At 43.1% G+C, this 16,846-nt stretch overlaps 1 protein-coding gene across 1 annotated transcript in view; it reads right to left on the bottom strand.

Annotated features, from left to right (window-relative positions):
- Positions 1-821: 821 nt before the first annotated feature.
- The window catches only part of LOC132824016 (endonuclease/exonuclease/phosphatase family domain-containing protein 1-like), a 65,901-nt gene continuing 49,876 nt past the window's right edge, over positions 822-16,846 (bottom strand). The window contains exons 6-8 of the mRNA XM_060838245.1: positions 7,502-7,622; positions 5,512-5,706; positions 822-3,200 (exon numbers count right to left, since the gene is read on the bottom strand). Coding sequence (XP_060694228.1) covers positions 3,055-3,200; positions 5,512-5,706; positions 7,502-7,622 — 462 coding nt within the window. The 3' untranslated portion in view covers positions 822-3,054. The remainder of the gene's footprint in view (positions 3,201-5,511; positions 5,707-7,501; positions 7,623-16,846) is intronic.

The raw sequence follows: 16,846 nt of genomic DNA, 5'->3' as shown, positions 1-16,846 counted from the left end.
CTAGAAAGGTGGCAAGTCACTGATGCTGAAAGCATTTGTAAAGAAATGACGCAAACTCCCCTTTACAGATGTTATGTACTGGGGCTCTTTCCTAAACATGAGCCCTGAGCTCCCTGACACAGACCAGATCCAGATCAGAGGATTGAGCCTGTCCAGACTGACCGGCACCCAATCAGCTGGTTGTGCCAGAGAGTACATTCTCTCTCTGGTCCAAATACTGCCCTTGCTTATAATGGATGTTGGATAACATGCCAATATTCTATGACTCGTTTGGAAACCTCATTAATAGGGAGGTTAAAGTCTGACAGTGTCCAGCAAATAAAGATGGAGGATACTCCACTTCAGGAGAAACTCACTGTCATTAAAAGAATTGTGTTATTTTCTTTTCATTTCCTTTTGATCAATTTCATGTACTTGGTGATTATAGAGGTAATGGAACATTTGGGTAAGGCTGTTTAACTAGGCAGGGTGGATGGAGTTGGGAAATCACCTTTGTGATGGAACACCCAGCAGTACATTCAACCGGAGTTCATTACCCTGGGTTCACAGGTCATGCTTCCTTCATTTCCTGGCAGCACAGATACTGAATACAATGGGAGAGCAAAACTTATTGTCAGAATGGAAAAATATTCTCCAAGTTTTGAATTTAACTTTTCCCTACAACATTGAAAACCAGTAGAAATGACTGAATCTTTTATACATCATGTCTGGAGTTCTGTATCGTGTTGTGTACAATAAACTTGAAATGATCGAGAGTCCCAGTGACATAACTTTATAATATAACAAGATATTTATTATACATTTTCAAATTGTATGAAATTTCTGGCACTCTACTTTAGTGAAATAGCGGGCTGCTCTTTCACATCCATGACGTGGATCCGAATGCTGCCCAGGTAAATAGACTGAAGGTTTCCTTCCATTAAAATCAGTTAGTAACCACTCTGTTACCAAGCATGAGTAAATGGTACTGCATTGTCCGTAAACCGTTAGTCCGTTCTCAGGAGGGCTGCAAAGATAGCTGTGAGAAATACTACACTGCAGAAATAAGCAGGTGTTACTCAGCAGTAACAACTAAGACCTGTGTGAGGGGGAGACGGGGCTTGGTTTACTCATGTTCTATGTTACTCCTGGTTGTGTTTCACATCGACACCAGATGAGTGCAAAAGACAGAACAGAAAATAAAATACATATTTAAAACAATTTTAAATTCCCATTTTCAAGGAGTAAAAGTCCTGGTTACTGCTGTGATTTTTCAGCAGTGCTCTTCTACCCAACTTGTGCAACTTAACTTGTTCCTAAGACTGTCGAAGAACTTGGGCGGCATGGTGGCTCAGTGGTTAATACCGCTGCCTCATAGTGCCAGGGACTTGATCCAATTCCAGCCTCAGGCGACTGTCTATGTGGAGACCGCACATTCTCCCCCTTCCACAGTTTGAAGATGTGCAAGTTTCGGTGGATTGGCCATGCTAAATTACCCATGGTGTCCAGGGATGTGCAGACTAGGTGGATTAGCCACAGGATATGGAGGGTTATAGGGTAGTGAGTGGGTCTTCGGAGGGTTTTTGTGGATTCAGTTGGATGAATGGTTTCCTTCCACACAGTAGGGATCCCATGAAATGGGGGAAGAGGAAGATCAGTAAGAAAGAGCTCAGTGATTCAGTTGGTTACACACAAGAATAACAAACAATCATCTAAATAAAAGTGGAAATAAAGAATGATCAGAACACAATAATTTAGGAAGCCCCCTGCCATTAAACCTTGTGGTGATATTAATTCTAACACAGGCAAAAGAAATGACAACAGTCACTAAAAGTGAAGCAAACTGTCAAACAACAAACATAATTGTAAACATAAAGTGCATAGCTTTGAATGACTGAATAAAAGTGCATCAGGTGCAAACAAGTTACATTAAGTCAGTTTGTGGTTTAACAGAGTAAGAGTTGAGTCCTATTGTCTGTGGGAAAGTGGAATACTCATTGCATAGTTTTAAGAGATTTGTGAAAAAGTTGTGTAACTAGATTAAGTTTCCTGATTTTCTTCACTTTCTAGCAGTCTCTGCTGAGAAACAAGCTGTGAAGGTATACTGACACCTTCATAGCTCCAAAATCCCATTCATTCTTCATAGTCAGGCTCACTGATAGAGAATGACCATTTGATGCTGGAATGAGAGAGCTGCCAATGTCTAGGGGGAAAAAAAACCCTTCCATTTATAGAAAGAATCTGAAGAATTAAAGATGGGCTTTATATTCAGGAGAGAGGAAGAGAAATCTGAAGATTGTGTCAAACACAAAAAGTAAATTCTAGAAATCTATATTAAAAAAAACAGAAAATGGGGAAATATACAGCAAGTCAGGCTGCAGAAAAACAGAACGAACTTTTCAGACATAGCGATGACTCCTGGAGGGTGATGTTCGACATCACTTGCGGGAAACACGGAGAGTGGCCATATCACTGGATATACTCTGAGCTATAATGCTGGCTCCAGTTTTGATGAGCAATTGTTGGCATTTTCCCAAAAAAAAGGAATGGACAACAGAATTAAACTAACCTGGAAGGTGCATCCTGTGGAATGCAGACCAGAATCTGAAAATCTACTGACATCCATTAAGGTCAGTCGTTATGATGATCTCCAAGATAAGAAGAGCCAGTATTGAGATTCCTCTCCGTTTTCAATCGATTTGTATCGAAGGCTTTCTAAGACAGTGTTGGATCACTCTGCTATCCAGAAGCCCAAAGTCAATAATTAAAATCCAACTCTGATCCAACTTGAGGGTCTTCTGAGAAGTTTCAGACAGCGTCCAAAAAGATTTTAACCAGACGACCATACAGTTGTCAAAATCAATATTTTCCATGTCAAGGGACTACTATGAGTACCCTGTAGTCTGCATAGTGATAGAGATTTACATGAACCCAACATTGTCTGCTGGTATCTGAATTCTATCCGGTCAGTGAAACAGCCTGCATCGTGGCAGAATTATTGGATTGGAAACCAAACAACTAACTGTTTGAAGTCATCCTGCTAGCCCATTCTCTCCATCACTCTTGACAGCTGTTTCAGTGTAAATCGATTTTCACAGTTTGTTCCTCATCAGTGAAGATCTCCATCCAAACTGGGCAATGCTGGGAAACGACTCCTCCCCATTTCCAACCGTCTGGAATCCAGGGGCTGTTGAGGCCCTGTCGAATCACCCCCCATCTCCCTGGGAAAGGCAGAAAGAAATGAGACACGGGTTTCTGCTAGGCTGAGACAACATTCAAGAACAATCTCAGACTTTCACGGACAAATTTGCAACAAGAGATTTTTTTTCCATTTAACAAGATCTCGTGAAGATTGCTTGGCTTAGCAACAATCTCGGCCTTCGTGCACTGAAGCACATAGGATATTAAAATAATCGGATGAACTTTCTGGACCCAAATGGAGTAACAGCTGTTGTTGTACTCTTTGCTTGGGAATAATGTGAAATAGCAGAAGGATTTGCAGACTGATTAACAGTCTGACAATATGTTATGTGAATGTTCTTTCCAAGCCTGTAACCATCTTTACAACAGCTGATAGCATGACTACCACTATATGACCATCAGTAAGACTAATGTCACTAGGCTAGTAATCAGAACTCCAGGCTAATACTCTGAGGACATGGGTCTGAATTCCACTATGGCAAATGGTGAAATTGGAATTCAATTTGAAAACAAAGACTCAGGGGCATTAGGTGAGAGGGGAAATACATCAAGACGACAAAAGGTGAAATCTTTTACACAACCGTTCATGTGTTGAACAAACTTCCAGTGGAAGTGGTGAATGTGGGGACAGCTACAAGGTTCAAATGTCATTTTGTTAAGTACAGTTCATGAATAAGAGATGTTTGGAGGGATATGGGTCAATGGCAGGCAAGTGGAACTAGTTTAGTTTGGGATATGGTCAGCATGGGCTGGTTGAACCGAAGAGTCTATATCAGTACAAGAATTAAAAAGCTAGCCTAATGGCGACCATATAACCATTGTCATAAAAGTTTCGTCCAATTCACTAATGTCCTTCAGGGAAGGCAATCTGTTGTCTTCACTTGATATGGCTTACATGTGACTCCAGACCCATGGCAGCATGGTTGACAATTAGGCAATGGGCAATAGATGCCAGGCCAGGTAGTGATGCCCACATCCCATGAATGAAATTTTTAAATATGCCAGGGGTTTCAGTGCTCAGGCTGAAGGGGGAGTTCTGATGGAATGGTGTTGGCAAGGACAACAGGATGACAAAAGGGAATCCACATCTGTAAGACGTCAACCTCTGACTGAATGCATGCTCTTTGAGTTGGGGCTGGCTTTATAAAGGGGCCAAAAGCAATTGGGTGTGCCACTTGGTCTCCAAGTCAAGAAGTAGGAGGCAGCCTGTTTAGGACTGTAATTTCAGGGGTCTGTTAAAGGCCCCTGTTTCTGAACTGCCTTGCATTTCCAGTTGGCAGCGAAAGCACACTGTGTTGGTGAGCTTGCACACAGGTGCTCAGGGCAGAAAGTGAGGGAGAAGGCACAAGAGATCTCCTCTCCTCCAGAAGGAACCCATAATTGCTGCCAACACATTTAAAACAAACTTAATCACAGGATGAGGGCATCACTGATTAGGCCAGCATTTATTTACCCATTCCTAATTGTTAAGAGTCAACCGCATTGGCATATGCATCTGGAGTCACATGTAGGCCAGACCAGGTAAAGATGGCAGTTTCCTTCCCTAAAGGACATTAGTGAACCAGATGGGTTTTTCTGACAATTGACAATGGATTCATGGTCATCATTCGATTCTCAATTCTAGATTTTTTAAAAAACAGAATTGAAATTCCACCATCTGACTTGGCAGGATTCAAACCTGGGTCCTCAGAACATTATCTGGGTCTCTGCATTAACAGTCCACTGATAATACCACTAGGGCATTACCTTCCCACTGTCCCTTTGTGCCACAGTCAATATAGCTGTGGTTATTTTAAAAAGTAAAAACAAAAATTACGTCCGATCCCTCAATAATTCCATGTTCACAGCAGCAGCTCGCATCTTTATAGTCAGAATACAAGCTCAATTCCAGCCTTTTGTTTGGAGAACTGAATATTACAGTGCACATTCCTAAAGCACCATTGTGCATGATTGAGAGCCGTTACTTGCACCCATCCCAATTTCCAAGCCCGGGTTCAACATCTGGCCTCTGGTCTCCCCTTGCCTAGACTATCTGAAGCAGGGTTCAAAATCTGCTCCTTCTCATTCAGAGAGGGGATATGCTGTCACATTATGCTTGGGAGCAGCCAGTCCATCAAATTATTTTTGCATGTCAAGCAGGGATGAGACAAGGGAAATGAGTTTTGGAACTAAGTTACTCTCAAAATTATTTATTCGCAGAATGAAGTGACTCAATGCATGTTCTTCATTTGCTGCTGAACGTGGTTCAATTGCTATCAGAGGAGACTATCTGGTGAATGATAATGATTTGCTTCTTAACAGGAAGGGGTGGGGTAGCAACATTTGTCTTACCTGTGTAAGCATTTGCAACTTCTTGGTTCCACCAGATGTTGCCCTGGGTGAAGTCACTATCCTTGTCCTTGCTGCTGATGTTGGTGTTTATGTCACAGGGAACGCAGTGTTGGAAGTGGTTCTCTCTCAGTATATTGAACTCAATGGCATCGGGTTGCAAACCAAAATGCCCCAAAATGATGAGCTGCTTCTGTTCTGGAAAGAGCAAAAGAATTTCCTTCAGCTCAGCAACTTAAATTAGTCAGAACTTAATTCCTTTTTTCCTCTGTTTAAACCTCTGGTAGCATCCTAAAGTGCCAAATTAGACCATTCAGCCCATTTGTCTATGCCCATTGAAAGAGCTGTCCAATAGTTGCCATCACTCACTACCCTAGTCTGAACACATTCCCCTTTCAATTATTTCTCCAGGTTCCTTTTTATGAGTTGCTGGTGGATCTGCTTCCCCTATTCCAGAACTTACTGGTTAATAATGAAATTCTGCCCATATTTCCTCCTCACTGGTTATCAATTGTCTTAACTTGTGAACTTTACAAAAAAGGTACGCCATCTGATCGCCCCTGGAGCAGGGAAATCAAGGTTAGTTTCCCAGATTCAGCAAATGCTAAGGGTTGACAGCCTCCTAAGCAGTCAGTACATCCACAACTGGGTGGCATGGTGGCTCAGCGTTTAGCACTATTGCCTCACATCGCCAGGGACCTGGGTTCAATTCCACCCTTGGGTGACTGTTTGTGTGGAGTTTGCACATTCTCCCCATATCTGCGTGGGTTTCCTCCGGGTGCTCCAGTTTCTTTCCACAGTCCAAAGATGTGCCAGTCAGGTGGAGTGGCCATGCTAAATTGCCAAACAAGGATATGAATGCCAGGTGGATTAGCCAGGGGAAATGCAAGGTTAGTGGGTCTGGGTGCACCGCTCTTCAGAAGGTTGGTGTGGACTCGATGGGTTGAATGTCCTGCTGTAGAGATTCTATGATCTATACCTCCTAAGAGTATTGACAAACTATTGATAGCCATTCCCCAACAGACATCTCCAGGACACATGCACGAAATAACCCCACTGCCCTATTGCTGGACACCCTAACTCATCCTTCCACTCCACCAAGGACATGCAGTCCTGAGCCTCCTCCACCGCTAAACCCTTACCACCTGACGAATGCCTCATCTTCCACCTTGGAACCCTTCAACCATACAGGATCAATGTGAGTTTCACCAGTTTCCTCATTTCCCCTCTCCCCCCCACCTTATTGCAAATCCAACCTTCCAACTTGGCACTGCCCTCTTGACCTCACCTACCTGTCCTTCCTTCCCACCTATCTGTTCCACCCTCCTCTCTGACCTATCACCTTCCCTCCCAATTTCATCTACCTATCGCATTCTCAGCTACCTTCCACCCAGCCCCACCCTCCTTCCATTTATCTCTCAGCCTCCTTGAGCCACCCCCTCATTCCTGACGAAGAGCTTATGCTTGAAATATTGATTCTCGTGCTTCTCGGTTGCTGTCTGACCGGCTGTGCTTTCCTATACCAAATGTGAAACAGGTTCAACAGCCTACTCCTCCCATTTCTATGTTTCTTCCTTTAAAATCATCTCAACACGCCTTTTCTTGCAACCCCAAGCCAAACTCCCATCCACTGACTCCATCTATACTTCCCACTGCCTTGAGAAAGCAATCAAAGGCTCCTCGTACCCCAGTTATACTCTCTGCCAACCACTTCTGACCGACAGCAGATATACAAACTTAAACACACCTACCAAAAGATTCAAGAACAGCTTCTTCACTGCTGTTATTAGATTCGTGAATGGACCTCTCAAATTTTAAACTCTATCTTGCTCTTTGTGTGCCTTCTCTGCAGCAGTAACACTGTACTCCTTACTCTGTTCTTATTGCCCTCATGCACTTGGTACGGTCAGATCTGCCTGCACTGCACTTGAAATAAACCTTTTCTTGTGACAATAATAAATCAAATTAAGTAAAATAAAAGTAATAGAAATACCTGCAAGATGCGCTCGGAGCATGTTCACTGGCAGGGTGTTTTGTGGCGTGCCTGCCCCGACTCCAAGGTCTGATTTGGACTGAAGATGAACATTGATGATGTTGAGTGGGAGCATTCCTACCTGTGCGAGTCAGACGTGGGACAAAGTCAGCAAAAAAGCTGGTCAAACTTTCAGATCCATAACTTTGGCAAACCTATGATGCAGCTTTACCCTAAAGATAGCAGCAAGGAACCCTCAATGCCACACAACTGTCCCGACAGGTTGGCCTATTGAAGACTGTCGAGGAGAAAGTGAGGACTGCAGATGCTGGAGATCAGAGCTGAAAATGTGTTGCTGGAAAAGCTCTGCAGGTCAGGCAGCATCCAAGGAGCAGGAGAATCGACGTTTCGGGTACGAGCCCTTCTTCCTGAAGAAGGGCTCATGCCCGAAACGTCGATTCTCCTGCTCCTTGGATGCTGCCTGACCTGCTGCGCTTTTCCAGCAACACCTTTTCAGCTATTGAAGACTGTGCAGATAAGGGTCAGTGGCAGGGCACCTTCATATCATGGGGGAGGGGGGCTGACAGGTTGGCACAAGTGCCCACTTTGGCAGGATTGTTTGGAGACAACCTGCCACAAAAATTCACTCACTAGCTTGCCCACGGTAGAGCAGTGATTATGTGGCCAGGAACTCACCTACCCTTTCCAAAGTCAGATTGGCCCTACAATAGAAGTTCCTATCCAGGAAGAAATTCTCACCCGCTTTTGAGATCCAGATCACTTATGAGGCACAATGCTCACCCATGAGCCTCATGTGGGTAGTTGTTTCATCTTTCTTGGCATACCAGAGTCATAGAGATGTACAGCACAAAAACAGACCCTTCGGTCCAACTCATCCATGCTGACCAGATATCCTAAATTAATGTCATTCCATTTGCCAGCATGTGACCCATATCCCTCTAAACCCTTCCAATTCATATACCCATCCAGATGCCCTTAAAATATTGTAGTTGCACCAGCCTCCAACACTTCCTCTGGCAGCCTATTCCATACATTTACCACCCTCTGCATGAAAAAGTAGCCCCTCAGGTCCCTTTTAAACCTTTCTCCTTCCACCTTAAACCTATGCCCTCTAGTTTTGGATTTCCCTATCCTTTGGAAAAGACCTTGGCTATTCACCCTATCCATTCCCCTCATGATTTGATAAACCTGCATAAGGTCACCCCTCAGCCTCTGACCCTCCAGGGAAAACAGCCTCTCCTTATAACTCAAAGCCTCCAAAAGAGAGAGAGAGAGAGTGTGTGTGTGTGTGTGTGTGTGTGTGTGTGTGTGTGTGTGTGTGTGTGTGTGTGTGTGTGTGTGAGAGAGAGAGAGAGAGAGAGAGAGAGAGAGAGAGATATATGGGAGGGCCAAGAACCCGAATGGAGGTGGGAAATCATACAATCCCTACAGTGTGGAAAGCAGGCTATTTGGCCCATCAACTCCACACAGACAGTCGCCGAGGCTAGAATCGATCCTGGCTCCCTGGCGCTGTGAGGCAATAGTGCTCACCACTGAGCCACCACATTATGATCAGGAGCAAACAGAGTAACAGTATAGCCAATTTTCTGACAGAGTTTCTCTCAAAGTTACGATGGGGATTTGGCAGAACACAATGCCTTTCTGGCCGCCATGGTTTACCACTCATCTTGGTCAAGTGCACACTTTGATCAGCTGGAAGTGAGATAAATGCACTTTCTTGCAATTTGATTGAATAGACACTACATGACATTGAACACTTTTCTGGAGATAGCTAGCAGGGTATGACTGCAAGGCAGTAACTGTGTATATTGAAGATAAAGTTTAAGCTAATTATTTCCCTGAATGCTCAGATGAGTTTATCACCAGCCAGCCTGTTAATATCTGGTTTATCACACTTTCAAGGTCTTTATTCAAGGTAAAGAGAAACAGGAAATGTATATTCATTGTCAAAAGCACATAGACATAGGGAGCAGATGTGACACAGAGTATGGAAACAGAGGGGTAAGACTGAGGAAGTCAATAAACTCTCCCCTCAAAAAGCAAACACATGTGTCTTGACTTCAATCTCACCTACTGGCTTGAGATCTGTTAACTGTGATACCACAACATAGCACAGTGACTCAGTGGTTCAATGACTCAGGGATCTGGGTTCAATTCGAACCTCAGGCAACTGTCTGTGTGGAGTTTGCACATTCTCCATGTGTATCCTCCCACAGTCCAAAGTTACACAGTTTAGGTGGATTAGCAACGCAAGGTTGGGGCTATTTTTCCTGAAGCACCAGAGACTGAGGGGTGACCTTATAAAGATTATAAAATCATGAGGGGCATAGATAGGGTAAACAGTCAAGGTATTCTCCCCAGGGTAGGGAAGTCCAAAACAAGAGAGCACAGGTTTAAGGTGAGAGTGGAAAGATTTAAAAAGGGATGTGGACAACCTTTTCATCCAGAGATTGATACGTGTATGGAATGAGCTGCCAGAGGAAGTGGTGGAGGCTGGTACAATAACAAGTTTTAAAAGGCAACTTCATGGGTACATAAATAGGAAGGGTTTAGAGGGATATGGGCTAATGCTGGCAAAGGGGACTAGATTAATTTAGGAATCTGGCCAGCATGGACATGTTAGACCGAAAAGTCTGTTTTCATTCTGTACAGTTCCATGACTCTATGACCCAATAAAGTGCCCATAGTATCCAGGGATGCCTGGGCTAGGTACATAAACCATGGGAATTGTGGGGTTACACGGATGGGGACAGGTGTGGGAGGATCAGTGCAGATTCAATAGCCCAAATAGTCTCTCTGCACTGTTGGGATTCTATGACAGCAGAGGAAGATTGCTTAATGTGGAGCAGAGGATTCTGAGTTATCGAAGATGGAGGATGGGATAAATTTCTGGCTGTAACAGCTACTCCTTTTTTGAGATATTTTAGGTGTTGGAGGTGATTTCCTAGATTTCCAGGAGCAGCAATTACTGTTTTATATGCTATTGCATTGTTTTGGAACTTTGGAGAAAAAACAAGTGAAAACCTCAGGACTTCTAAAAGGAAGAAGATCAGACAAAGGAAGCACATGGCGACGTCAGTGCAGAAGACAGAGAGAGAAAAAGAGAGAAAGAAAACCCACATTGCTAACTGACAGCTAGCAGTTACTGCCTTTGCTGTTGAATTCATGTATCACTGGACATTGGAGTGCATCTGGGAAAATTAAAAAACAGTGAACTTCACAAATGATCTTGGGTGAACCTGTTTGGAAGCGGTCATGGCACAGAAGCAGATAAGTAGATTTTAAGTGTGGCCTTCAAATAAGTCTGCAGTATTGAGTAGAGCAGGTTCTTTCTTGATTATATGTTTTATTGAGCAATGTCTCTTGATTAAACTTAAAATATAAGCCATAAGTATTAATTTAACCTGGAACAATGTTTTTTAGAGGAGTAAGACAATGCTATTTTCTGGGTCTGTAGATTGAAAGAAGCAAAAATGGTCCTTAGTTGAGTGATATGCTCTACTTGTCGGATGTGGGAGTTTAGGGAGAGTTTACATGTTATTGAGGACTATATCTTCATTAAATGCTGTTGGTTGTGAATCCTATCAGATCGAATGAATCGGTTGGAGAGGCAGTTAGAGGCAAAGAGGAATTTACAAGAGCAAGGGGATGTGATGGATGGCAGTTATAGGAAGGGGGGAAAGTCTCAGATACAGTCACATAGATGAGCTAACTCCAGGTAAGGTAAGAGAGGTAGGCAGGTAGTGCAAGGGTCTTCTGTGGCTATCCCCATTTCAAACAAGCATGCTGTTTTGGAAAATGTAGAGGGTGATGAATTCTCAGGGGAAGGTAGCGCGAATAGCCAAGTTTCTGGTATTGAGACTGGCTCTAATGTAATGAGAGGTACATTGGGTTCCAAGCAATTGATTGCGTTAGGGGACTCTCTAGTCCGAGGTACAGACAGACGTTTCTGTGGCCAGCAGCGAAAAATCAGAATGGTGTCTTGCGTCCCTGGTGCCAGGATCATGGATGTCTTAGAGAGGGTGCAGAATTTTCTCAAGGGGGACAGAGAGACCAGCACGAGGCCATGATACAAGGCATGGAACCAACGACATAGGAGGGAAAAGGTCAAGATTCTGAAGGGAGATTACAGAGAGTTAGGCAGGAATTTAGAAAGGAGGTCCTCGAGAGTAGTAATATCTGGATTACTCCTGGTGCTACAAGCTGGTGAGGGCAGGAATAGGAGGACAAAGCAGATGGCTTTGGAGCTGGTGTCTGGGAGAAGGATTCACATTTTTGGATCATTGGATGCTGTTTTGGGGTAGATGTAACCTGTACAAGGAGGACGGATTGCACCTAAATTGGAAGGGGACTCATATACTGGCAGGGAGATTTGCTGGAGCTGCTCGGAAGAATTTAAACTAGTAAAGTGGGGGTGGGACCCAGGGAGATAGTGAGGAAAGAGATTGATTTGAGACTGGTACAGTTGAAAAATAAGTGAGTCAAACAGTCAGGACATGCAGGGACAAAGCAAAGAACAAGGTGGGACTGATAAATTAAACGGCATTTATTTCAAAGCAAGAGGCCTAACAGGGAAGAAAAATAAACTCAGGGGCATGGTTAGAAGCATAGGACTGGGATATCATAGCAATTACAGAAACATGGCTCAGGGATGGGCACTGGCTGCTTAATTTCCAGGATAAAAATGTTAAAGGAAGGACAGAAAGGGAGGCAAGACAGGAGGGGGAGTGGGGATTTTGATAAGGGATAGCATTACAGCTGTACTGAGGGAAGATATTCATGGAAGTACATCCTGGGAAGTTATTTCGGTGGAACTGAGAAATAGGAAAAGGATGGTCACCCTATTGGGATGGTATTATAGACCCCCTAATAGTCAGAGGGAAATTGAGAAACAAATTTGTAAGGAGATCTGAGTTATCTGTGAGAATAATAGGGTGGTTATGGTAGGGCATTTTAACTTTCCAAACAGAGACTGGCACTGCCATAGGTGTCAGGGGTTTAGATGGAGAGGAATTTGTTAAGTGTATACAAGAAAATTTTCTGATTCAGTATGTGGATGTACCTACTACAGAAGATGCAAAACTTGACCTACTCTTGGGAAATAAGGCTGGGCAGGTGACTGAGGTGTCAGTGAAGGAGCACTTTGGGGCCAGCAACCATAATTCTATTAGATTTAAAATAGTGATGGAAAAGGATAGACCAGATCTAAAAGCTGAAGTTCTGAATTGGAGGAAGGCCAATTTTGACAGTGCTAGGCAAGAACTTTCAAAAGCTGATTGGGTGCAGATGTTCCCAGGTAAAAGGATAGCTGGAAAATGGGAAGCCTTCAGAACGGAGGTAATGAGAGACCAGAGAAAGTATATTCATGTTATGGTGAAAGGGAAGGCTGGTAGGTATAGGGAATGCTGGATGATGAAAGAAATTGAGGGTTTGGTTAAGAAAAAGAAAGAAGCATATGTCAGGATAGATCAAAAAAATCCTTAGAAGAGTATAAAGGCTGTAGAAGTATACTTAGGAGATAAATCAGGAGGGCAAAAAGGGGACATGAGATAGCTTTGGCAAATGGAGTTAAAGGGAATCCAAAGGGAATCCTTTTTACATTAAGGACAAAAGTGTAACTACGGAGATAATAGGGCCCCTCAAAGATCAGCAAGGCGGCCATTGTGTGGGCCCGCAGGAGATGGGGCAGATTCTAAACAAGTATTTTGCATCAGTGTTTACAGTTGGAAAAGGACATGGAAGATATAGACTGTAGGGAAATAGATGGTGACATCTTGAAAAATGTCCATATTACAGAGGAGGAAGTGCCGAATGCCTTGAAACACATGAAAGTGGATAAATCCCCAGCAGCTGATCAGATGCATCCTAGAACTCTGTGGGAAGCTAGGCAAGTGATTGCTGGGACTCTTGCTGAGATATTTGTATCATTGATAGTCACAGGTGAGGAGCTGGAAGATTGGAGGTTGGCTAACGTGATGTGACTGTTTCAGAAGGGTGATAAGGACAAGCCAGGGAACTATAGACCAGTGAGCCTGGTGGGCGAGTTGTTGGAGGGAATTCTGAGGGACAGGATGTACATATATTTGATTCCTGATGAAGAGCTTTAGCCTGAAACGTCGAATCTCTTGCTCCTTGGATGCTGCCTGACCTGTTGCGCTTTAACCAGCAACACATTTTCAGCTCTGATCTCCAGCATCTGCAGACCTCACTTTTTACTCATGTATTTGGAAAGGCAAGCAATGATTAGGGATGGTCAACATGGCTTTATGCATGGGAAATCATGTCTCACAAACTTTTTTGAAGAAGTAACAAAGACGATTGATGAGGGCAGAGCGGTAGATATGATCTATATGGACTCCAGTAAAGCGTTCGGCAAGGTTCCCCATGGGAGACTGGTGAGTAAGATTAGATCTCGTGGAATACAGGGAGAACTCGTCATTCGAATATAGAACTGGCTCAAAGGTAGAGGACAGAGGGTGGTGGTGGAGGGTTGTTTTTCAGAATGGAGGCCTGTGACCAGTGGAGTGCCACAAGGATTGGTGCAGGGTCCACTACTTTTCGACATTTATATAAATGATTTATATAAATGATATGGGAGCACAGTTAGTAAGCTTGCAGACGACACCAAAATTGGAGGCGTAGTGGACAGCGAAGAAGGTTACCTCAGATTACAACAGGATCTTGCTCAGATGGGCCAATGGGCTGAGAAATGGCAGATGGAGTTTAATTTAGATAAATGTGAAGTGCTGCATTTTGGGAAAGCAAATCTTAGCAGGACTTATACACTTAATGGTAAGGTCCGAGGGAGTGTTACTGAACAAAGAAACCTTGAAGTGCAGGTTTATAGCATCTTGAAAGTGGAGTTGCAGGTAGATAGGATAGTGAAGGTGGCATTTGGTATGCTTTCCTTTATTGGTCAGAGTATTGAGTACAGGAGTTGGGAGGTCATGTTGCAGCTGTACAGGACATTGGTTAGGCCACTGTTGGAATATTGCGCGCAATTCTGGTCTCCTTCCTATCAGAAAGATGTTGTGAAACTTGAAAGGGTTCAGAAAAGATCTACAAGGATGTTGCCAGGGTTGGAGGATTTGAGCTATAGGGAGAAGTTGAATAGGCTGGGCTGTTTTCCCTGGAGCGTCGGCGGCTGAGGGGTGACCTTATGGACGTTTATAAAATCACGAGGGGCATGGATAGAATAAATAGATCACCCTGGGGTGGGGGAGTCCAGAACTAGAGGGCATAGGTTTAGGATGAGAAGGGAAACATATAAAAGAGACCTAAGGGGCAACCTTTTCATGCAGAGTGTGGTATGTGTATGAAATGAGCTGCCAGAGGAAGGAGGCTGGTACAATTGCAACATTTAAAAGGCACCTGGATGGGTATATGAATAGGAAGGGTTTGGAGGGACATGGGCTGGGTGCTGGCAGGTGGGACTAGATTGGGTTGGGATATCTGGTCGGCATTGGATAAGTTGGATCAAAGGGTCTGTTTCCTTGCTGTACATCTCTATAACTCTATCAGGAAGAAAGATGTCTTTCAGGCAGAAGGTTGTTACTGGAGTTCTTTTGGAGAAAAATGACTGAAACCAAGTGTGAAGTATCAGTGTGTGATTTTCCACTGATTTCTTGTGAATTACCTTCTTAAAATTAATTGTAACATGAAGTGCACCTGTGGAGGAAAATGTTAAGTATGAACTTGGCACAATCATTTACTATGAGAAGCAAAAATCATAAATTATCTTCAGAGCGAGGGGCTTAATAATTGGACATGAGGAAGATTTGGAAATTCTATCAAAATTTATGGACCAAATTTATGAGAAACTTGACATTAAATAGATATGAGGCATTGTCAGACTTTGATAAATTTTAAAAACTGGATGGATATTTGACAGAACAATGTATGCAAGATTGCAAACATTTTTCTTTGAGAATCCTAATTCAGTGCTTGTCTTTACCTTGTTGAATTGAAAACATTAAAAAAAGGGTTAGACTTTCAGATAAAACACACCTTTGGAACAAATGTCAGAAACCTTTAACAAAAGAAGGCCGTACGATAATATTAGTTTGCAGCAGCTTTCTTGACACAAATGAGACATTCAATAGTAACAGAGGAAATGAAGGATTCAATTGTAGTGGCATTTTGAGGATGTCCTAAATTGGAATGCAAGCGCCAATTTGAAAGATGGATCATACTCAAATGGAGTGATGATACAGGCACCTTGGTGAATGAAAGAATGAAAAGACTGATCATTCCATGTAAAATAACCAGGATAAGGCACATTATTAACACAACTGTGTATGAGGTTGGTACCAAGTGAGTCATCTATGCAAAAGGCTCAAATAAAAATGCATATGGAAAATAAGGTAATTGTTTTTGGGAAGTCATTCAATTTTACAATTTACACAATCATTGACATTACTGTATCCTTTTAAGGAGACCCCGTTTCTCAAATCAAATTATTAAAGAAGTATTAGTAGCATTAGGGAATAGGAGCTAAAAAGTTAAAAAAAAGCTAACTATTTCAAAATAACATCAGCAGCTTGCCCATCTATCTCCACATAGGTTCAAACCCCAATTAAAGAATGCAAGAGTAAGGGAAAACCAGTTCAGTAAATTTCCAGAAGGTATCAATAATATGAAAAACATAGAGGAGGACATGATCACATATCAAAGGAGTCTCCCATTAGTAACAGACTTTAATGAAGTTGTACCAATGGACTTGAAGATATGAGGTAAGAAAAGAAAAATTTTCATTTTGAACTTCAAACAAGGCAACTAAATTTCAACTCGGTTTAAATCAGTATACAAAAAATATGTTGTTAAGGTAAAGCTTGATCATTCCTGATGAAGGGCTCTGGCCCAAAACGTCAAATTTCCTGTTCCTTGGATGCTGCCTAACCTGCTGTGCTTTAACCAGGAACACATTTTCAGCTCTAATCTCCAGCATCTGCAGACCTCACTTTTTACTCGAAGATTTTAACCTACTGCGAATCCTCTTGCAAGGATGCCTTCCTTGAAGAAGCTCTCTTCCTCCCTCTACAAGGATTTCAGTGAGTCTCTCTCTCACTGCACCCCCCACGTCATCTCCTCTGCACAGAAGCTCTTCAGCCACGTCCTCAAACAGACCCGTTACCACAGCCACATCTCCTTCCTCAGCACCTGCCTACGGAACCGACTGATCCCACATGGACTCCGGACTACATTCCAACCAACAAAATTTGGACCCAACCAGGACAACCTGTACCTACAACAAATGCGAAGCCTCCAGCAACAAACCTCCCGCCGGATCCTCCGCTCCACCCTTGCAGTCATGTGTCGCTACCTACGTTCCCTGCAATCAGCCCT

This window comes from Hemiscyllium ocellatum, chromosome 17 (assembly GCF_020745735.1).
Source record: "Hemiscyllium ocellatum isolate sHemOce1 chromosome 17, sHemOce1.pat.X.cur, whole genome shotgun sequence".
Classification (NCBI taxonomy): domain Eukaryota; kingdom Metazoa; phylum Chordata; class Chondrichthyes; order Orectolobiformes; family Hemiscylliidae; genus Hemiscyllium; species Hemiscyllium ocellatum.
Note: the sequence above shows the minus strand (reverse complement) of the source record. Positions and strands in the feature narration are given on the sequence as shown.